General features: G+C 45.5%; 1 protein-coding gene and 1 long non-coding RNA gene across 3 annotated transcripts in view; one reads left to right on the top strand and one right to left on the bottom strand.

The window, feature by feature from the left end:
• Positions 1-13,847, top strand: part of LOC308576121 — a 112,790-nt gene that overhangs the window by 87,126 nt on the left and 11,817 nt on the right. The gene's annotated exons all lie outside the window — the stretch shown is intronic.
• Positions 9,397-13,847, bottom strand: part of MLXIP (MLX interacting protein) — a 56,494-nt gene continuing 52,043 nt past the window's right edge. For both annotated transcript variants that reach the window (XM_081174791.1, XM_081174792.1), the window contains 2 exons: positions 11,659-11,788; positions 9,397-9,927 (listed from right to left, as the gene is read on the bottom strand). In XM_081174791.1, coding sequence (XP_081030917.1) covers positions 9,812-9,927; positions 11,659-11,788 — 246 coding nt within the window. In that variant the 3' untranslated portion in view covers positions 9,397-9,811. The remainder of the gene's footprint in view (positions 9,928-11,658; positions 11,789-13,847) is intronic.

The following is a 13,847-nucleotide window of genomic DNA, read 5'->3' as shown; positions in this document are numbered from 1 at the left end:
AGTACTTCTGTCTTGTCAGAATTCAACCTCAATCTGTTAGCCGCCATCCAACCTCCAACCGCCTCCAGGCACTCACACAGGACCTTCACTGCCTTCACTGGTTCTGATTTGAAAGAGAGGTAGAGCTGGGTATCATCCGCATACTGATGAACACCCAGCCCAAATCCCCTGATGATCTCTCCCAGCGGCTTCATGTAGATGTTGAAAAGCATGGGGGAGAGGACAGAACCCTGAGGCACCCCACAAGTGAGAGCCCAGGGGTCTGAACACTCATCCCCCCCCCACCACTTTCTGAACACGGCCCAGGAGGAAGGAGCGGAACCACTGTATAACAGTGCCCCCAGCTCCCAGCCCCTCAAGACGGTCCAGAAGGATGTTATGGTCGATGGTATCAAACGCCGCTGAGAGATCCAGCAGAACTAGGAAACAGCTCTCACCTTTGTCCCTAGCCCGCTGGAGATCATCAACCAGTGCGACCAAGGCAGTTTCAGTCCCATGATGAGGCCTGAATCCCAACTGGAAGGGATCCAAATGGTCCACTTCTTCAGCAACCACTCGCTCAATCACCTTGCCCAAGAATGGAATATTTGAGACTGGGCGATAGCTGGCTATCGTGGCCGCATCTAAAGATGGTTTTTTAAGAAGCGGTTTAATAACCGCCTCTTTCAGCGAGTCTGGGAAGGCTCCCTCACGAAGGGAAGCATTCACCACCCCACGAAGCCCATCGCCCAGTCCTTCCCGACTAGCTTTTATAAGCCAGGATGGGCAAGGATCAAGGAGACAAGTGGTTGGTTTCACTCGTCCAAGCAGCCTGTCCACATCCTCGGGGGTAACGGATTGGAATTGATCCCACACAACTTGACTAGACAGAACTCTAGCACTCTCCCGCCCCGGCCCTGCTCCCACGGTGGAGTCTACCTCTTCTCGAGTCAAGTTTCATCCTTAATAGTCACTGGTAAAGTTGCCAGGAACATCTTCTGTTCGGGAAATTACTGGTACATTTACATATAGGTTTCACTAAATCTCTTGCAAAGGTCAAGTTTCATTCTTATTTTACAACAACTTCTTGAATCTCAGCATAAATCTTGACTTAGGTGTCTCCAGAATGGCACAATTTTGTGGGAGTCAAGTGCATAATGGAAGTTGTTTTCTGCTTTTGAATACTGCTTTTTCTGTGTATTGAAGTGTTCTGTTGCCTTAATAGTGTAACAAATCCTCTACCACACATGCACACACTGAACTCCGTGTGGTTTGGATATTGATGGGGGAAATGCAATGAAAAGCGTGGGATGATCTAATAGATTAACAGGAAGATGTGTAAACACCCTGGAAGCAAACCAAACCAAATGCTCAATCAATAAAGACTGGACTGATGAAAGCCAAATAAAGAAATCATCTAGAAGAGTCTCTAATATTTGATGGTTATAAGAAAAACACTGCTCCTTTTCCCTTATGCGGTACCCAAGGGCCCATATAGAGTCCTTTTGTAGGTTCTCTATCAGTAGGAGAAAATAACAGACGCCAACCATAGCAGGGGTAGGCAACCTAAGGCCCGCAGGCCAGATGCAGCCCAATCGCCTTCTCAGTCTGGCCCATGGACGGTCCAAGAATCAGTGTGTTTTTACATGAGTAGAATGTGTGCTTTTATTTAAAATGCATCTCTGGGTTATTTGTGGGGCATAGGGATTCATTCATTCTTTATTAAAGCTGTTGCAACAGGGTGCTCCCCAGCACACACAGGAGAACAAAGGTGTGCAAGCCCTTATATAGACTTTGAAACTGCCCACCCTATGTAGCTCAAGACCACTCCCCAAAAACATCATGCATACATCACAGAAGGGGTGTAGCCCAAGACCATCCCCTTTCAATATTTTAATGCTGTATTTTAATGTTGTATTTAGGTTGTAATCATTCAACTTGTTTTTATTATTGCTTGTAAGCCGCCTGAGCCCGACCTTGGCTGGGGAGGGCGGGGTATAAATAAAAAATTATTATTAGTAGTAGTAGTAGTATTATTATTAATACATCAGAGAAGGGGCGGACTACAACAGAAATCTGAGCGCGTTGTTTTTTCTCCTGTCTGCTAGGTTACTTGATTGGATTACCTGGGCATCCTGGCCACTCTTTTGTTTTCCTGAATCCAGGTGACAGGCTCACCCTATTCATAGCTTAAATGTGCCCTTAAGACATGATTTGTGAAAGAGACAATGGGGATATCTCCCATTTCCTTCGACCTTGCAGAGAAATATTTGAGGTCATTTTGGGAGAGAGAAAATGGTTTCAGGACTTTTCTGTGGGTTTCAGACATGTGGTTTACATATTTGTATGTGTTTGCTTGGTACATTTATGAACATCTATTTTATATATATATAAGACCTTAAAATTCTTATAACAATGGTAAATTTCAAAGTTACACACAGAAACCTGCTGGTCCTTAAAGTCCCTCAAAACTCTTGGTATTTTACTTCAGTTAGCACTAGCTTATTTGTTTTAAATTATTGTAAAGTAAGCCTTTACAATGTATCATCAATGTAATGAGCTGCACAGCATGGCTTTTTTCACTCCCCATTTATCTGGCTAGCAGATCTGCAGTCATCTGCAAGCATCCTACTCACGCACACTCAAAATAAGTGTGACCTGCAGACCTGCAACTCTGAGAAAGCTTGGTAGCGTTGATTTGATTATTCCGATTCTTTGTTGCTTACAAAGAAGTTGATGCAGCAAGTTTGTCTTACGGAGGAAAGTGTGGTTGCCCGCAGATTCTTCCAAGCATAAACGTGATTTATCACAAAGAGGCACAAAACCACCTTGCAGAAACTTTTTTTAAAAATCAAAACTCCAAGGCAGCAGAAGGGGGGGAAATGCACGCAATAATACTATAGGACTGCTGGAACTGTCCAGCTTCAAAATGCTGGTGACATCGGCATGGTTAGCTTGGCTTGCTTAAAGCACTCGTCAGGGGAAAAACCGGTACTTATTCATGACATAAATTCTTAAAAGAGAAGTGTGTCGTACTTTATTGGTTTTCCCCACCCTTTTCAATTACCGTATTTTTTGCACCACAACACTCACTTTTTTCCTCCTAGAAAGTAAGGGGAAATGTCTGTGCGTGTTATGGAGGGAATGCCTACGGGTGGCGGGGGGGGATCTGCTGCAGTCGTGAGCAGAGGATCCATGGTTCCCCTTCCTTCCCTCCTCCGTGGCTCGCTTTGCTCGCTTTGAAATAGCAAAGCGGGAGAAGACCCACTGAGTGGGGAGGAGAGAGGGACAGAGAGCCTGCTTGCTTTAAAGGAGCAAAGCGGGAGAGGAGAGGAGCCTTCTCCTCTTATACCCCTCTTCTGCATTATTAACAGCATCCTTCTCCACCCACCCCACGCGTGTTCCTTGTCCCTTGAGTGCTTTTCCCTCCCTCCCCACTTAAAACATGGTTACAAAGCACGGATCCACATGGATCCTCAGGATTTTTGCACTGGGTCACCCCAAATTCACCATCAGATCACATAGCATGTCCATGGCTACATCTTGCACCAAAAAAATAACGCACCCACTGTTGCCTGGGGCCGCAGTGGTGCAAAAACGTGGTTACAAAGCACGGATCCACATGGATCCTCAGGATTTTTGCATTGGGCTACCCCAAACTCACCGTCAGATCACATGTCTGTGGCCACAGCATGAACCACAAAAATCATACATTCGCTGTTTTTAGAATATTTTTTTCTTGTTTTCCTCCTCTAAAAACTATGTGCGTGTTATGGTCGGGTGCGTGTTATAGAGCGAAAAATACAGTAAGCCTTCCAAAAGAACTGGAAGAATTGTTGTTCATCTGCGTAAGGACATCAGAAGAATTCTGTTGGATCAGGCCTATCTAGTCCTGCCTCCTCTTCTCACAGTGGACAACCAGAAGTCACTGGGAAGACTGCAAGCAGGACCTAAGCGGAGCAGTCCTCTCCTCACTTGTGTTTCCTAGCAACTGGCTTTCAGATGCATGACCTCTACTACAAAGCCATCGTTGCCCGCAGTCATTGATAGCCTCATCTGTGAATTTGTCTAATCTCATTTTAAAGTCATCCAAGCTGGTGGTGATTACTGCCTCCTGTGGGAGCAAGTACCGTAGTTTAACTATTTGCTCTGTGAAGGACTCTCTTATGTTTCTTGAATCCTCCCAAGATTCAGCTACACTGGATGTTCAGGAGTTCTAATACAGTGGTACCTCGGGTTACATACGCTTCAGGTTACATATGCTTCAGGTTACAGACTCCACTAACCCAGAAATAGTGCTTCAGGTTAAGAACTTTGCTTCAGGATGAGAACAGAAATCGTACTCCAGCAGCGCAGCAGCAGCAGGAGGCCCCATTAGATAAAGTGGTGCTTCAGGTTAAGAACAGTTTCAGGTTAAGTACGGACCTCCGGAACAAATTAAGTACTTAACCTGAGGTACCACTGTACATAAATGAAGTGGATCAAATGGTTGCAGCAGAGAGGAACTCTGGATGCATAGAGTGCATGCCCCAACCCCTAGAATTTGATGGGGGAGCAGTATCTGTTGGGATGTGAATGCTGTGACTGCACCTACAAATATTTGCACCTACAAACAGTTAAGAAACCGTTGATCACAAAATGCTTTACCTCTCCAGTGCTACATCTCTGAAGCCTCACAGCTTGGAGAACTGGGCTGTGGAAGCAACAAGATATTGTGTTTTCATGGTGCTTGAGGTTGAAGAAGACGGATAGTGCATTACCTCCAGAAATCAAGCGCTCTGCCCCGAGTCCTGGAGTTTTTTAAGACCCCAGAAAAAGATTAGTTTTACACAAAAAAGCATGAGATGGGGGGTGGAGCTCATGTTATGCAGTGCAGACCTGTCTTTTCTTTGCAAAAATTTAAGCATCGAGCATTCTGTGGAACTTCTGCAAGACCTCGCCTTCAAAGAGGCTTGTCTCAGACTCAGCATCATAAGACGCAACAGCCACAATTTAATATTGCATCTTAATGGCTTGGAGCTCTCATCACACTTTGCAGCTCCCTAATCCTCTGGATGGGGCAGAGCAGAAATCTAAACCAGATGCATTACCACAGAGACTCTATTCCTCCACTGAAAGCTGACACAATACAAGACACGCCATGGAATCCTAAAAAAGAGAGAATATTTATTTTGGTTGTAAAAAAGTGCAATTGCATTGTTGAAAGAGACCAACCCAAGAGGTTGCCACGGAGCACCATTTTCATGCAACAAAAAATCTTTCACAAGGCTGAAAGGAGGAGCAGGTCTGAGATCCTCCCACAGCTCATTAAAAAGGAAAAGAAAGACAACCAATTAATTATAAAAGCTTTTATCGTTTGTAGTTGCAAAACAAGCAATTTTGCCCAGAACAATAATTGAGGAAATATACAATTATCTGTACTACTTGCAACCCCATTTATTAAGCAAAATGCAACTTTATGAGCATCATTCAGATTAAAGCAAGTCCCAAAATATCCACAACCTTCCAAAGTACAATCATATGGAAACTACCTCTCTGCAACGCTGGTACCTTTTCAAAGCCATACAGAATCTTGATTGCTCACCACCTGTCTGGCTGAGGAAAATGATGGTAGAGTTCAGAAGAAAAAGGTTCACCTGAGCAAAGGGAGGCAGTGTTAAGCATCTCTGGAGTGATACCCTTAGGAGACTAGATGCCAAGGAGAAAAGGTTCTTCAGCTCTTAACAGTCAGTCCAAGACACGGGTGGAGAACTTGTGCCCTGCCAAATGATGGCACTGGCCAGGCTGTCAGGGGCTGATGGGAGCTGGAGCTCTCAAGTTCTCATCCCTGGTCCAAAAGGAAGTTTTTTCTCTGGTTCAGCTCATGGGGTGTGAAGACAGCTGTGATGAAACTACTAAACCAGCCTTCACGCAGCCTGGTGGCATTTATGCATTTTGGACCAACTACTCCCATCACCTCCAGCCACCATGACCAAAATTCAGTGGCAATGGGAGCTGTAATTCAAACATCTGGAGGGCACCATGTTGGGGAAGATGGTCTTAAAGGGAAAAGGATCCTTGCCATGTTCACATCTGGGTCAACCAAGCCACTGTATGCTAAGAGAAACAGCCAAACCTTGGGACTCCCAAGGAGGCTCAGGCAGAACAAAACTGTGTGCATGTGTCTATTGCAGAGCTCTTTTCCACACAAAGAACTCTCACGAACCCAACTCCATCTTTGCACTGAAGGCAAGTACCTGAGAGCAGCTTCTGAAAAGCAAAGAGGCTGACCTCTTTATGGTTTGCAGAGTAAAGATGGTCAGTGCTCCTGGAAAAGGTGGGTGTTCCGTTCCCAAGCTAAATGCTCTTGTGCAACTCAAGAGCAGAAGGTAAACTGAAAACATTTCAGCAAATGGGGAGTTTAAAAACCTCTCTTGTTTGCAGAGTGCCACAACCTGAGGAGAGCAAGGGAATGACAAGGGACAGCTCCTGAAACAGAGGAACACCTGCTGCTTTCAGAGCTGTTCAGGTGTTGGACAGGCATGAAGTCTCCTGTCCAGGTACCCACAAGAGTTCGTTCTCCTGCATCAGCCTCTTTCTCAGAGTCAGGAAGTGGCAACACTTGCAAATTCTGCTTGCTCAACGGAATTTGCAGAGGCCCAGAGCCAATAGGACGATTGGAAGCAGGGATTGTGTATGTTCCCCTGCATCAATCTTTGTTCACTAGGCCAGTTTCTGGAGTTGGTTGCAGATCTTAGGAGGAGATGGCAGTGGATTTTCAAAGTATGTTTGAAGAAATGGGAGAGTAGAGGAACTTGGGGCCACAAACAGAGACGGTTCTGAGCAACTGCCCGTCCCCCACTACAGCTTGAGGTTTGGTGTCTTGGTTTTTTTTTTGGCAAGAATCCTCTTCAAATACTGCTATGGCTGCCAACGTCTGAGAAAAACATTGAAATAACAGAACTGGGTGAAAGGGAGCTCATAGTTCTTTTCACACAACAACAGGTCAACTAGTGGCCCAGAGCCTATATCTGGTCCGTGCCAGGAAGCTTCTGTCTATTTTATTAATTGTCAGGCTTGTATGAAATGATATGAGATGGTTCAGGAGCCTTCCTCACAATTTGGGGGAGAAAGGTGCTTGCTAGCTCTGCAGCCCCCTGCCTCCAATGCCACCAGAGCCAGCAGAAACCTCCCTGCCAAAAAGAAATCACATTGTCAGCTGCTCTGCAGATGCTGGCAACTGATGCTCTACTCCAACATTAGCTGGAATTCTTGGCAGGTCACAGGACAAAACTGTTGCTACATTTTTAGGTAGCCTGCAGTCATTCTGATGCCGAGAAAACCCAAATTCATTGAGCAGGTGGGTTTTAAAATACTCCTCAACAGATATTGCATTGTTATGTGCATGGCTGTGGCTTCAGGGACAAGGTCCACTAAACAGGATGCTGAGGGTAACGGGAGAAAGCTGACCCTCCAGAGGCAGCCCACACTGTGGAGAAAGGATGTATGGTACCAGTCCCTGTTACACCCAAGTAGGAGCTGGAGGGCTGAGAGAAGAAACCAGGAGTTGGGAAAGGAGCTGGGATAGCTCCGTCAGTAATGATACTCGGGGTCAAGCCCAATGCTGGGCAAAAGATTCCTGCATTGCTGAGGGTTGGACTAGATGACCCTCGTGGTCTCTTCCAATTCTATGATTCTAATCTGGTCCCTCCTCCTGCAAATGTAGCTTACTGAGAGACAGCTATGGAGGACCAGTTCCAGGGAGGAGGAAGGTCCAAGGAGGTCCTGGATTATGCAGACCCCTGGTGAACTTTTAGATTTTAAAAATGCAGACTTTTAAAAAGCACTTCAGATATTATTATTATTATTATTTAAAGGAGGGTGGAGCTAAATGCAATGTACAGAGACAACCAAGAACTAACTTAGTTGGTCTTTAAGGTGCTACTGGAAGGAATTTTTTTATTTGGGATAAGAAGAGTTGGGGAAGAAGAATGATTCACAGTATCAGGCCAGCCTCCTGCACAGCTGCATGGAGTTCTTCTGGAACAGATGACCAGACAGACAGACAGACAGACAGACACCACTATTCTAAATTAAATGCAACAAGCTGAAAAGGACCTGAAAAGAGGAAGTGGAATGGGATCTGTGCCAAATCTGCATTGTACATTCAGCAGCTATAAAATTCACAAATACTTATTAGTAGGGCTGCAATGTTTAATCAATTAATGGGTTATATTAATCAATTAAAAAACCCATGCTTTTTGACAAGCGAAAAAATTGCAGCAGACTGAAATGCATCTGTAGCTTGTTATAAATTATAAAAACTGCAGATGACAAGCAGAATCTTAAGAGGCATTTCTTTTATACCCCACACCCCAAGCATACGTTCTTTCTAGATGTTGTCTGCATATGTCATCATCTTAGTAGAGGTAGAGGCAGGCTGTGGGATACATGTCCCCCCCGCCCAAAGCACAGCCTGACTCTCAGGCGTAAATTCCCTCTGCTGGCCTTAAACCTTGGTTAATGTTAACCAGAGCCTGAAGTGACCTCCTGGTTAAGGAATATTATAGCTGAGCAGGGTGGTAGGAACAGAAGTGGCTTTTAAATGGCTAGAACATATCATGTTTCTAGGGACATATTTCCTAAAGTTAAAAAGACAGTTCACATCTCTCTGGTGGCACTAAGTCATTTGTGTTGGGTTTTCAGGGACAGGCTTGCGGCCTGGGGCAACCAAGAAGCCACTAAAAGTGACCAGGCAGGCAAGTTTTGTTTTGGAAGCCATTAGCATGCTATTAAGATGTGTGGGCAGGCAGGCTACTGAACTTTTTGCTGGTGGGCTAGTAACTTTTGTGAACCCCTTGCAAGGCTAACACACAGCCTAGAGCTTAAACTAGTTGCACAGGAGTTAAAAGGTCTCTGTTTAAGAACAGAATGAGCAAAGAAACACTCTCCTGTGTAAAGGGGACAGGCGTGTCAGCATATCTTGGCTTCCCAAAGGCTACAGAGCGGATTTCACATTAACAAAATACATCCTGCATTCTGGGTACAGCTGTGAAAACTTTTAAATTTTCTCCTTTGGTTATGAATGTATTTCCCACCCCAGTCACCAGTAAGGATCCAAAGGACTGCTTCTGATGCACCTGAACGTCTGCCAGGGTCCAGTGGGAGACAAGCAAACACTATGCCCCTTTCCCCTTCCCAAAGCCATTTCAAAATCTGCAGGGGAAGAACAGGAGAAGATCTGGTCTAGTCCAGCATCCTGTTCCCACCGTAGCCAACCAACATAGCTTAGCTCTGGTTCAAAGGCAGTTTGCCTTTTACTACGGCAGCAGGAAGGAGCTTTCTGCTCTGCTACCTGCCAATATGGGTCATGTGGGTGCATAAGTCTTAGCCAGTGAAGGCTGAAGCCAGAATCCCAAGTAGAAGGGAGACCAAAAGTCCAGTAACAAAATATAAAAGCAAGTTATATTTTACAAAGATGGAAATGCATTTCCCTTTTAACACATGGCCCCCTCCGTCCTCCTCTCCGAGCCATGATGCCTGAGGTCAAGTTGCAGAAAAACATCAGCACTGCATATATTTTCAGTATGATGCATTGAAGGAGTGCTTCTATTGCTGGGTGCAGATATCTCACTCTGCGTAGTTACCTGAGTTGGCTTTCCCGTTTGACCAAACCCAAGCACAGCATTTAACAATTGTCCCCCTTGGCTCCCCCCACCGCCACACATCTTTCTCGGCCAAGTGCCAAGGCCCCCCCATGTGCTGGAAGTTGAATCGACCACAAGGAGGTCTCTCTGGGCCTCGGTAAGGCTTGGGCGTCTGTCGCGGCTTGAGGTCACGCTGTTGCCTTTGGTTAGGTTTCTGTTTTGTTGAGCTTGCGCATTGCCTCGGTAGCTTGTTCTGGCAAGCGAGACGGGTCAGAGAGAATGGAGGTGGTTATGCTCAAGTGGCGAAGAGTGCTCAAAACCACTAAGGATGGGAAGAGAAGCAAAAGAAAGAAACCAAGATTATTTGCCAAAAGAAGTGATGTAAGCTCAAGGGTGCTTTGCAGTAAAATTCCAACAAAGACACAAGTGCACATACTAAGTGTGATCACAGCTGCAAAGGTGAGATTCTTGCAACGGAACAAGTCTATCATAAAAGTACTGTATTTTTCGCTCTATAAGACACTTTTTCCCTCCTAAAAAGTAAGGGGAAATGTTGTGTGCGTCTTAGGAAGCGAATGCAGGCTGCGCAGCTATCCCAGAAGCCAGAACAGCAAAAGGGATTGTTGCTTTCACTGCGCACCAATCCCTCTTGCCGTTCTGACTTCTGGGATAGCCGCGCAAAGCCTCCTCAGGGCAGCGGGAGGAACGTTCCCCCTACTCTGAAGAGGCTTTGCGTTGCTTTCGCAGAAGCCAGAACAGTGAGAGGGATCGCTGCGAAGCGAAAGCAGCAATCCCTCTTGCTGTTCTGGCTTCTGGGATTCAGAATCTTTTTTTTCTTGTTTTCCTCCTCCAAAAACTAGGTGCGTCTTGTGGTCTGGTGCGTCTTATAGAGTGAAAAATACGGTGCCCAGCTTGGGCTGTAATGGACCCTGGTCTATTTTATGCAACACAGAGGGTGTTGTACCTCACTGAACTGTGTATCACTCAAAACTATTGTGGACTGGTGGTTCCCCAGTCTGGAAGGTGGGCATACTACCTCTTCTACCGGGGGTTGAGCTCCCCGCAAAGGAGCAGCTGTACAGTCTGGGGTTGTTGCTTGATACCAACTTATCCCTAGAAGAGCAAGTGGCTCAGTCCTCTCTAAGTTGTGCCATCTTCTACCTCACCCCACATCCATTTTCTTTCCAAATACTTTTTTGTACTTCTGCCAACATTGGAGTTCCTCCAAGCCTGATGATACCCTCCCTCTTCTTTAGTCTACATAAGGATCCACAGTCAAAGAATGAGCTTGCTTTTAGCACACGGGATCCTGCTGTTCCATGGGGCTTCCAGTTTGGTTAGTTTCAGTAATGTAGTAGGATCCATTGTTCCCCACCATTCAATGGGTCTCGGAATGTATACATTTTTGAAAAAAATCATGTCCAACTGCTAATCCTTCAAACTCATGTTTTTGCTCTCAAAAGCAATTTCCTTTTGACAACTAATTTGAGAGAAAAATTTGAATTCATAGATATTCAGAATCATTTGACTACTATCTTGCTTTTAATCGCCTCAGATTTTGACCCAAAAAAGCAAAAAAAAAACAAAACTGGGAAAACATGCGCTCCATTTGTCTGATCTCTTCTATCTCTCCCAACCGCCACAGGGCAAAGAAGGAAGTAAAAAATGATCTCTGTTAGGATATCTGAATCTGCAGTGTGTATAAAGAGGTTTGGGTACTGATTCATTGTGTTCGGATTAGGGAACTTTCACATACCAAATGTTCATAAAGCAGGACCTGTGTGCATTCAAGTTGGCTTATTTTTTTAAAAGTGCAAACAGAAAAATCTCCCCCTAGCCCGGATGCTGCTAGACTAGGAACTTCCAGCTTCTGTGACCATCGGACATGCTAATTTGGGCTGATGAAAGTCGTACTCCAAATCAGACTACACCAGACTGGGTGAGTTAACAGCCTTGACTGAGACTCTTCACTGATGTTTCAGCTGCCACTATGATGCTCCAGGAGGGAATCTGTGATAAACACCCCCTTGGAAACTCCCAACTCCTTACTTACTTGGCCTCAGGACAGGCAGGGAGCAGTGCTGGTCTACCCACGCCAGTGCTGTCTGGTTCAACTCTTCTAAGCTGGTTGTAGAGACCATTCCGTTGAATGTTTCAAACAATGGGTTAATTATGATGCTGAACTGCACAGCAATGTGAGTTAAGGGGAAAGCAAATACACACTCGCATTTTTGCAACAGAAAAGCACAACAGGGACTGTTCTAGAATTCATCGTGCATCTGGCTGAGGGCAGTTCTGGCAGCTAAGTCTTGACAAAGGAAACACATTGCTTAAAAAAATCTCTAATGCTCATGTGCTTTCAGTACTCTGTCCAGAACCATGAGGACTAGGATAATGCTCTTTTAACAAAAATTAAAATTCTGAGGTTCTTTGGAAGCCACTAAATTTTCCATTAGAGGCCACTTTCCTACAGTGTCCTGCTCCACTTCCTCACTTGCTCTCAAAAGGCCTTCATGCCATGCAGAATTGACTCATCTGAACGCCTTTTTATCTTTGTTATGAATGGTGGCTAATCAAATAAAACTGCTACACTACACATGGAATTCACAGCTATCAGATGTGCTATCAGCTACTGGTGGCTTTTTAATGGGGTTGAGCAAGGTGATGGGCAGATCAGTCAACAGCGAATAAAAGCCACAGGGCAGCTGAATGGAACCTGGATGCTCAGAGGCCTGATAATTCAGAGCACCAGGCACAGGGAAGAAGAAGAAGAGTTTGGATTTGATATCCCGCTTTATCACTACCCGAAGGAGTCTCAAAGCGGCTAACATTCTCCTTCCCCTTCCTCCCCCACAACAAACACTCTGTGAGGTGAGTGAGGCTGAGAGACTTCAGAGAAGTGTGACTGGCCCAAGGTCACCCAGCAGCTGCATGTGGAGGAGCGGAGACGCGAACCCGGTTCACCAGATTACGAGACTACCGCTCTTAACCACTACACCACACTGGCTCTCAAGGCTGGGGACAAGGCTGGCAGGGTCAGTGCCTGAATGAAGTGAAGAGTTCGCTGCCTCCTGCCAAAATGGGATGCTGGGCTGATGGTTCAACCCTGTATGGCACTTCTTGCACAGTCCACTACTTTGTAGTGGGGCACCCCAATATGGGAAACGCAACACAATGAGGCTTGGCTGATGCTTACAGCAAGAGCTTTTGGATACGAGGCAAACACCCTTTTATTCTCCCAGGCCTTTTAGAACTATGCTATTTGTCCACAGAATGGATTGTTTCTACTGGACTTTAAACTCTGTAATTGATACCTTGTGCTGGTTTGGGGGCAGGAAATTGAACTGCTCATTTCAATTTATGTTTTAACGTTTGTACTTTTAGCATTTTTGAACTTGGTACAAACCACCCATAGGATTCTGTTGACTGGGCAATCAACAAATGCTCTAAGCCAGGCATGGCCAAACTTGGCCCTCCAGATGTTTTGGAACTACAATTTCCATCATCCCTGACCGCTGGTCCTGTTAGCTAGAGATGATGGGAGTTGTAGTCCCAAAACATCTGGAGGGCCGAGTTTGGCCATGCCTGCTCTAAGCAAATAAATAAGAGATTACCCATTAGTTAACTTTCTAGCCATGTTTGATGCTGATGTCTCTGCAGCTGTGGCTGGACCAATCTAACTGGTAGAAGCAGGAGCTGCTTGGGAAGCTGCAAGTCAAGAAGCAGCAACTGGGGACAGCAATATTAGTTTCAGGCCAGTCCTGTACGTAGCTATGTTCAAGGCTCAGACACAAACAAGGTCTTGAAATAGAAAGAAAAGAAAAGGTCTTGAAATAGAAAGAAAAGAAAAACGCTCCCTTCCTGCCAGAGCCTTCCTGTCTGATATACATCACAGGAAATGAGAAGTTTTAATCTTAAACTGAAGCCTGGAGAACCCCCTCCCATCTCTCCACTATGTCAAAGCATCAAGGCTTCCGATGAGTTGTCTCTCCCACTGACTCAACAAAATCCTCCTGGGGTTTTAAGGGAGTTCAAAACCTAGAGAGCGCAACACATCCTGCTTGCCAAAGTGGTTTCTGGATGACATGTTGCTTTCATTTTCAGGATGGGTGACCCCCTTGCCACGAAAGATGCCGGCCTACTGCCGTTTCCATTAAAAAGAACCCCAGCGACCTATAAGTCACTTTTGAAAGTAGGAAATGCTGGCAAGGCAGAGAAGGCAGGTTCACATGACCCTTAGGC

The sequence above is a fragment of the Podarcis bocagei genome (assembly GCF_964188305.1).
Source record: "Podarcis bocagei genome assembly, chromosome: 16".
In the NCBI taxonomy this organism is placed as follows: Eukaryota; Metazoa; Chordata; class Lepidosauria; order Squamata; family Lacertidae; genus Podarcis; species Podarcis bocagei.
This window is presented reverse-complemented; position numbering and strand designations above follow the sequence as displayed.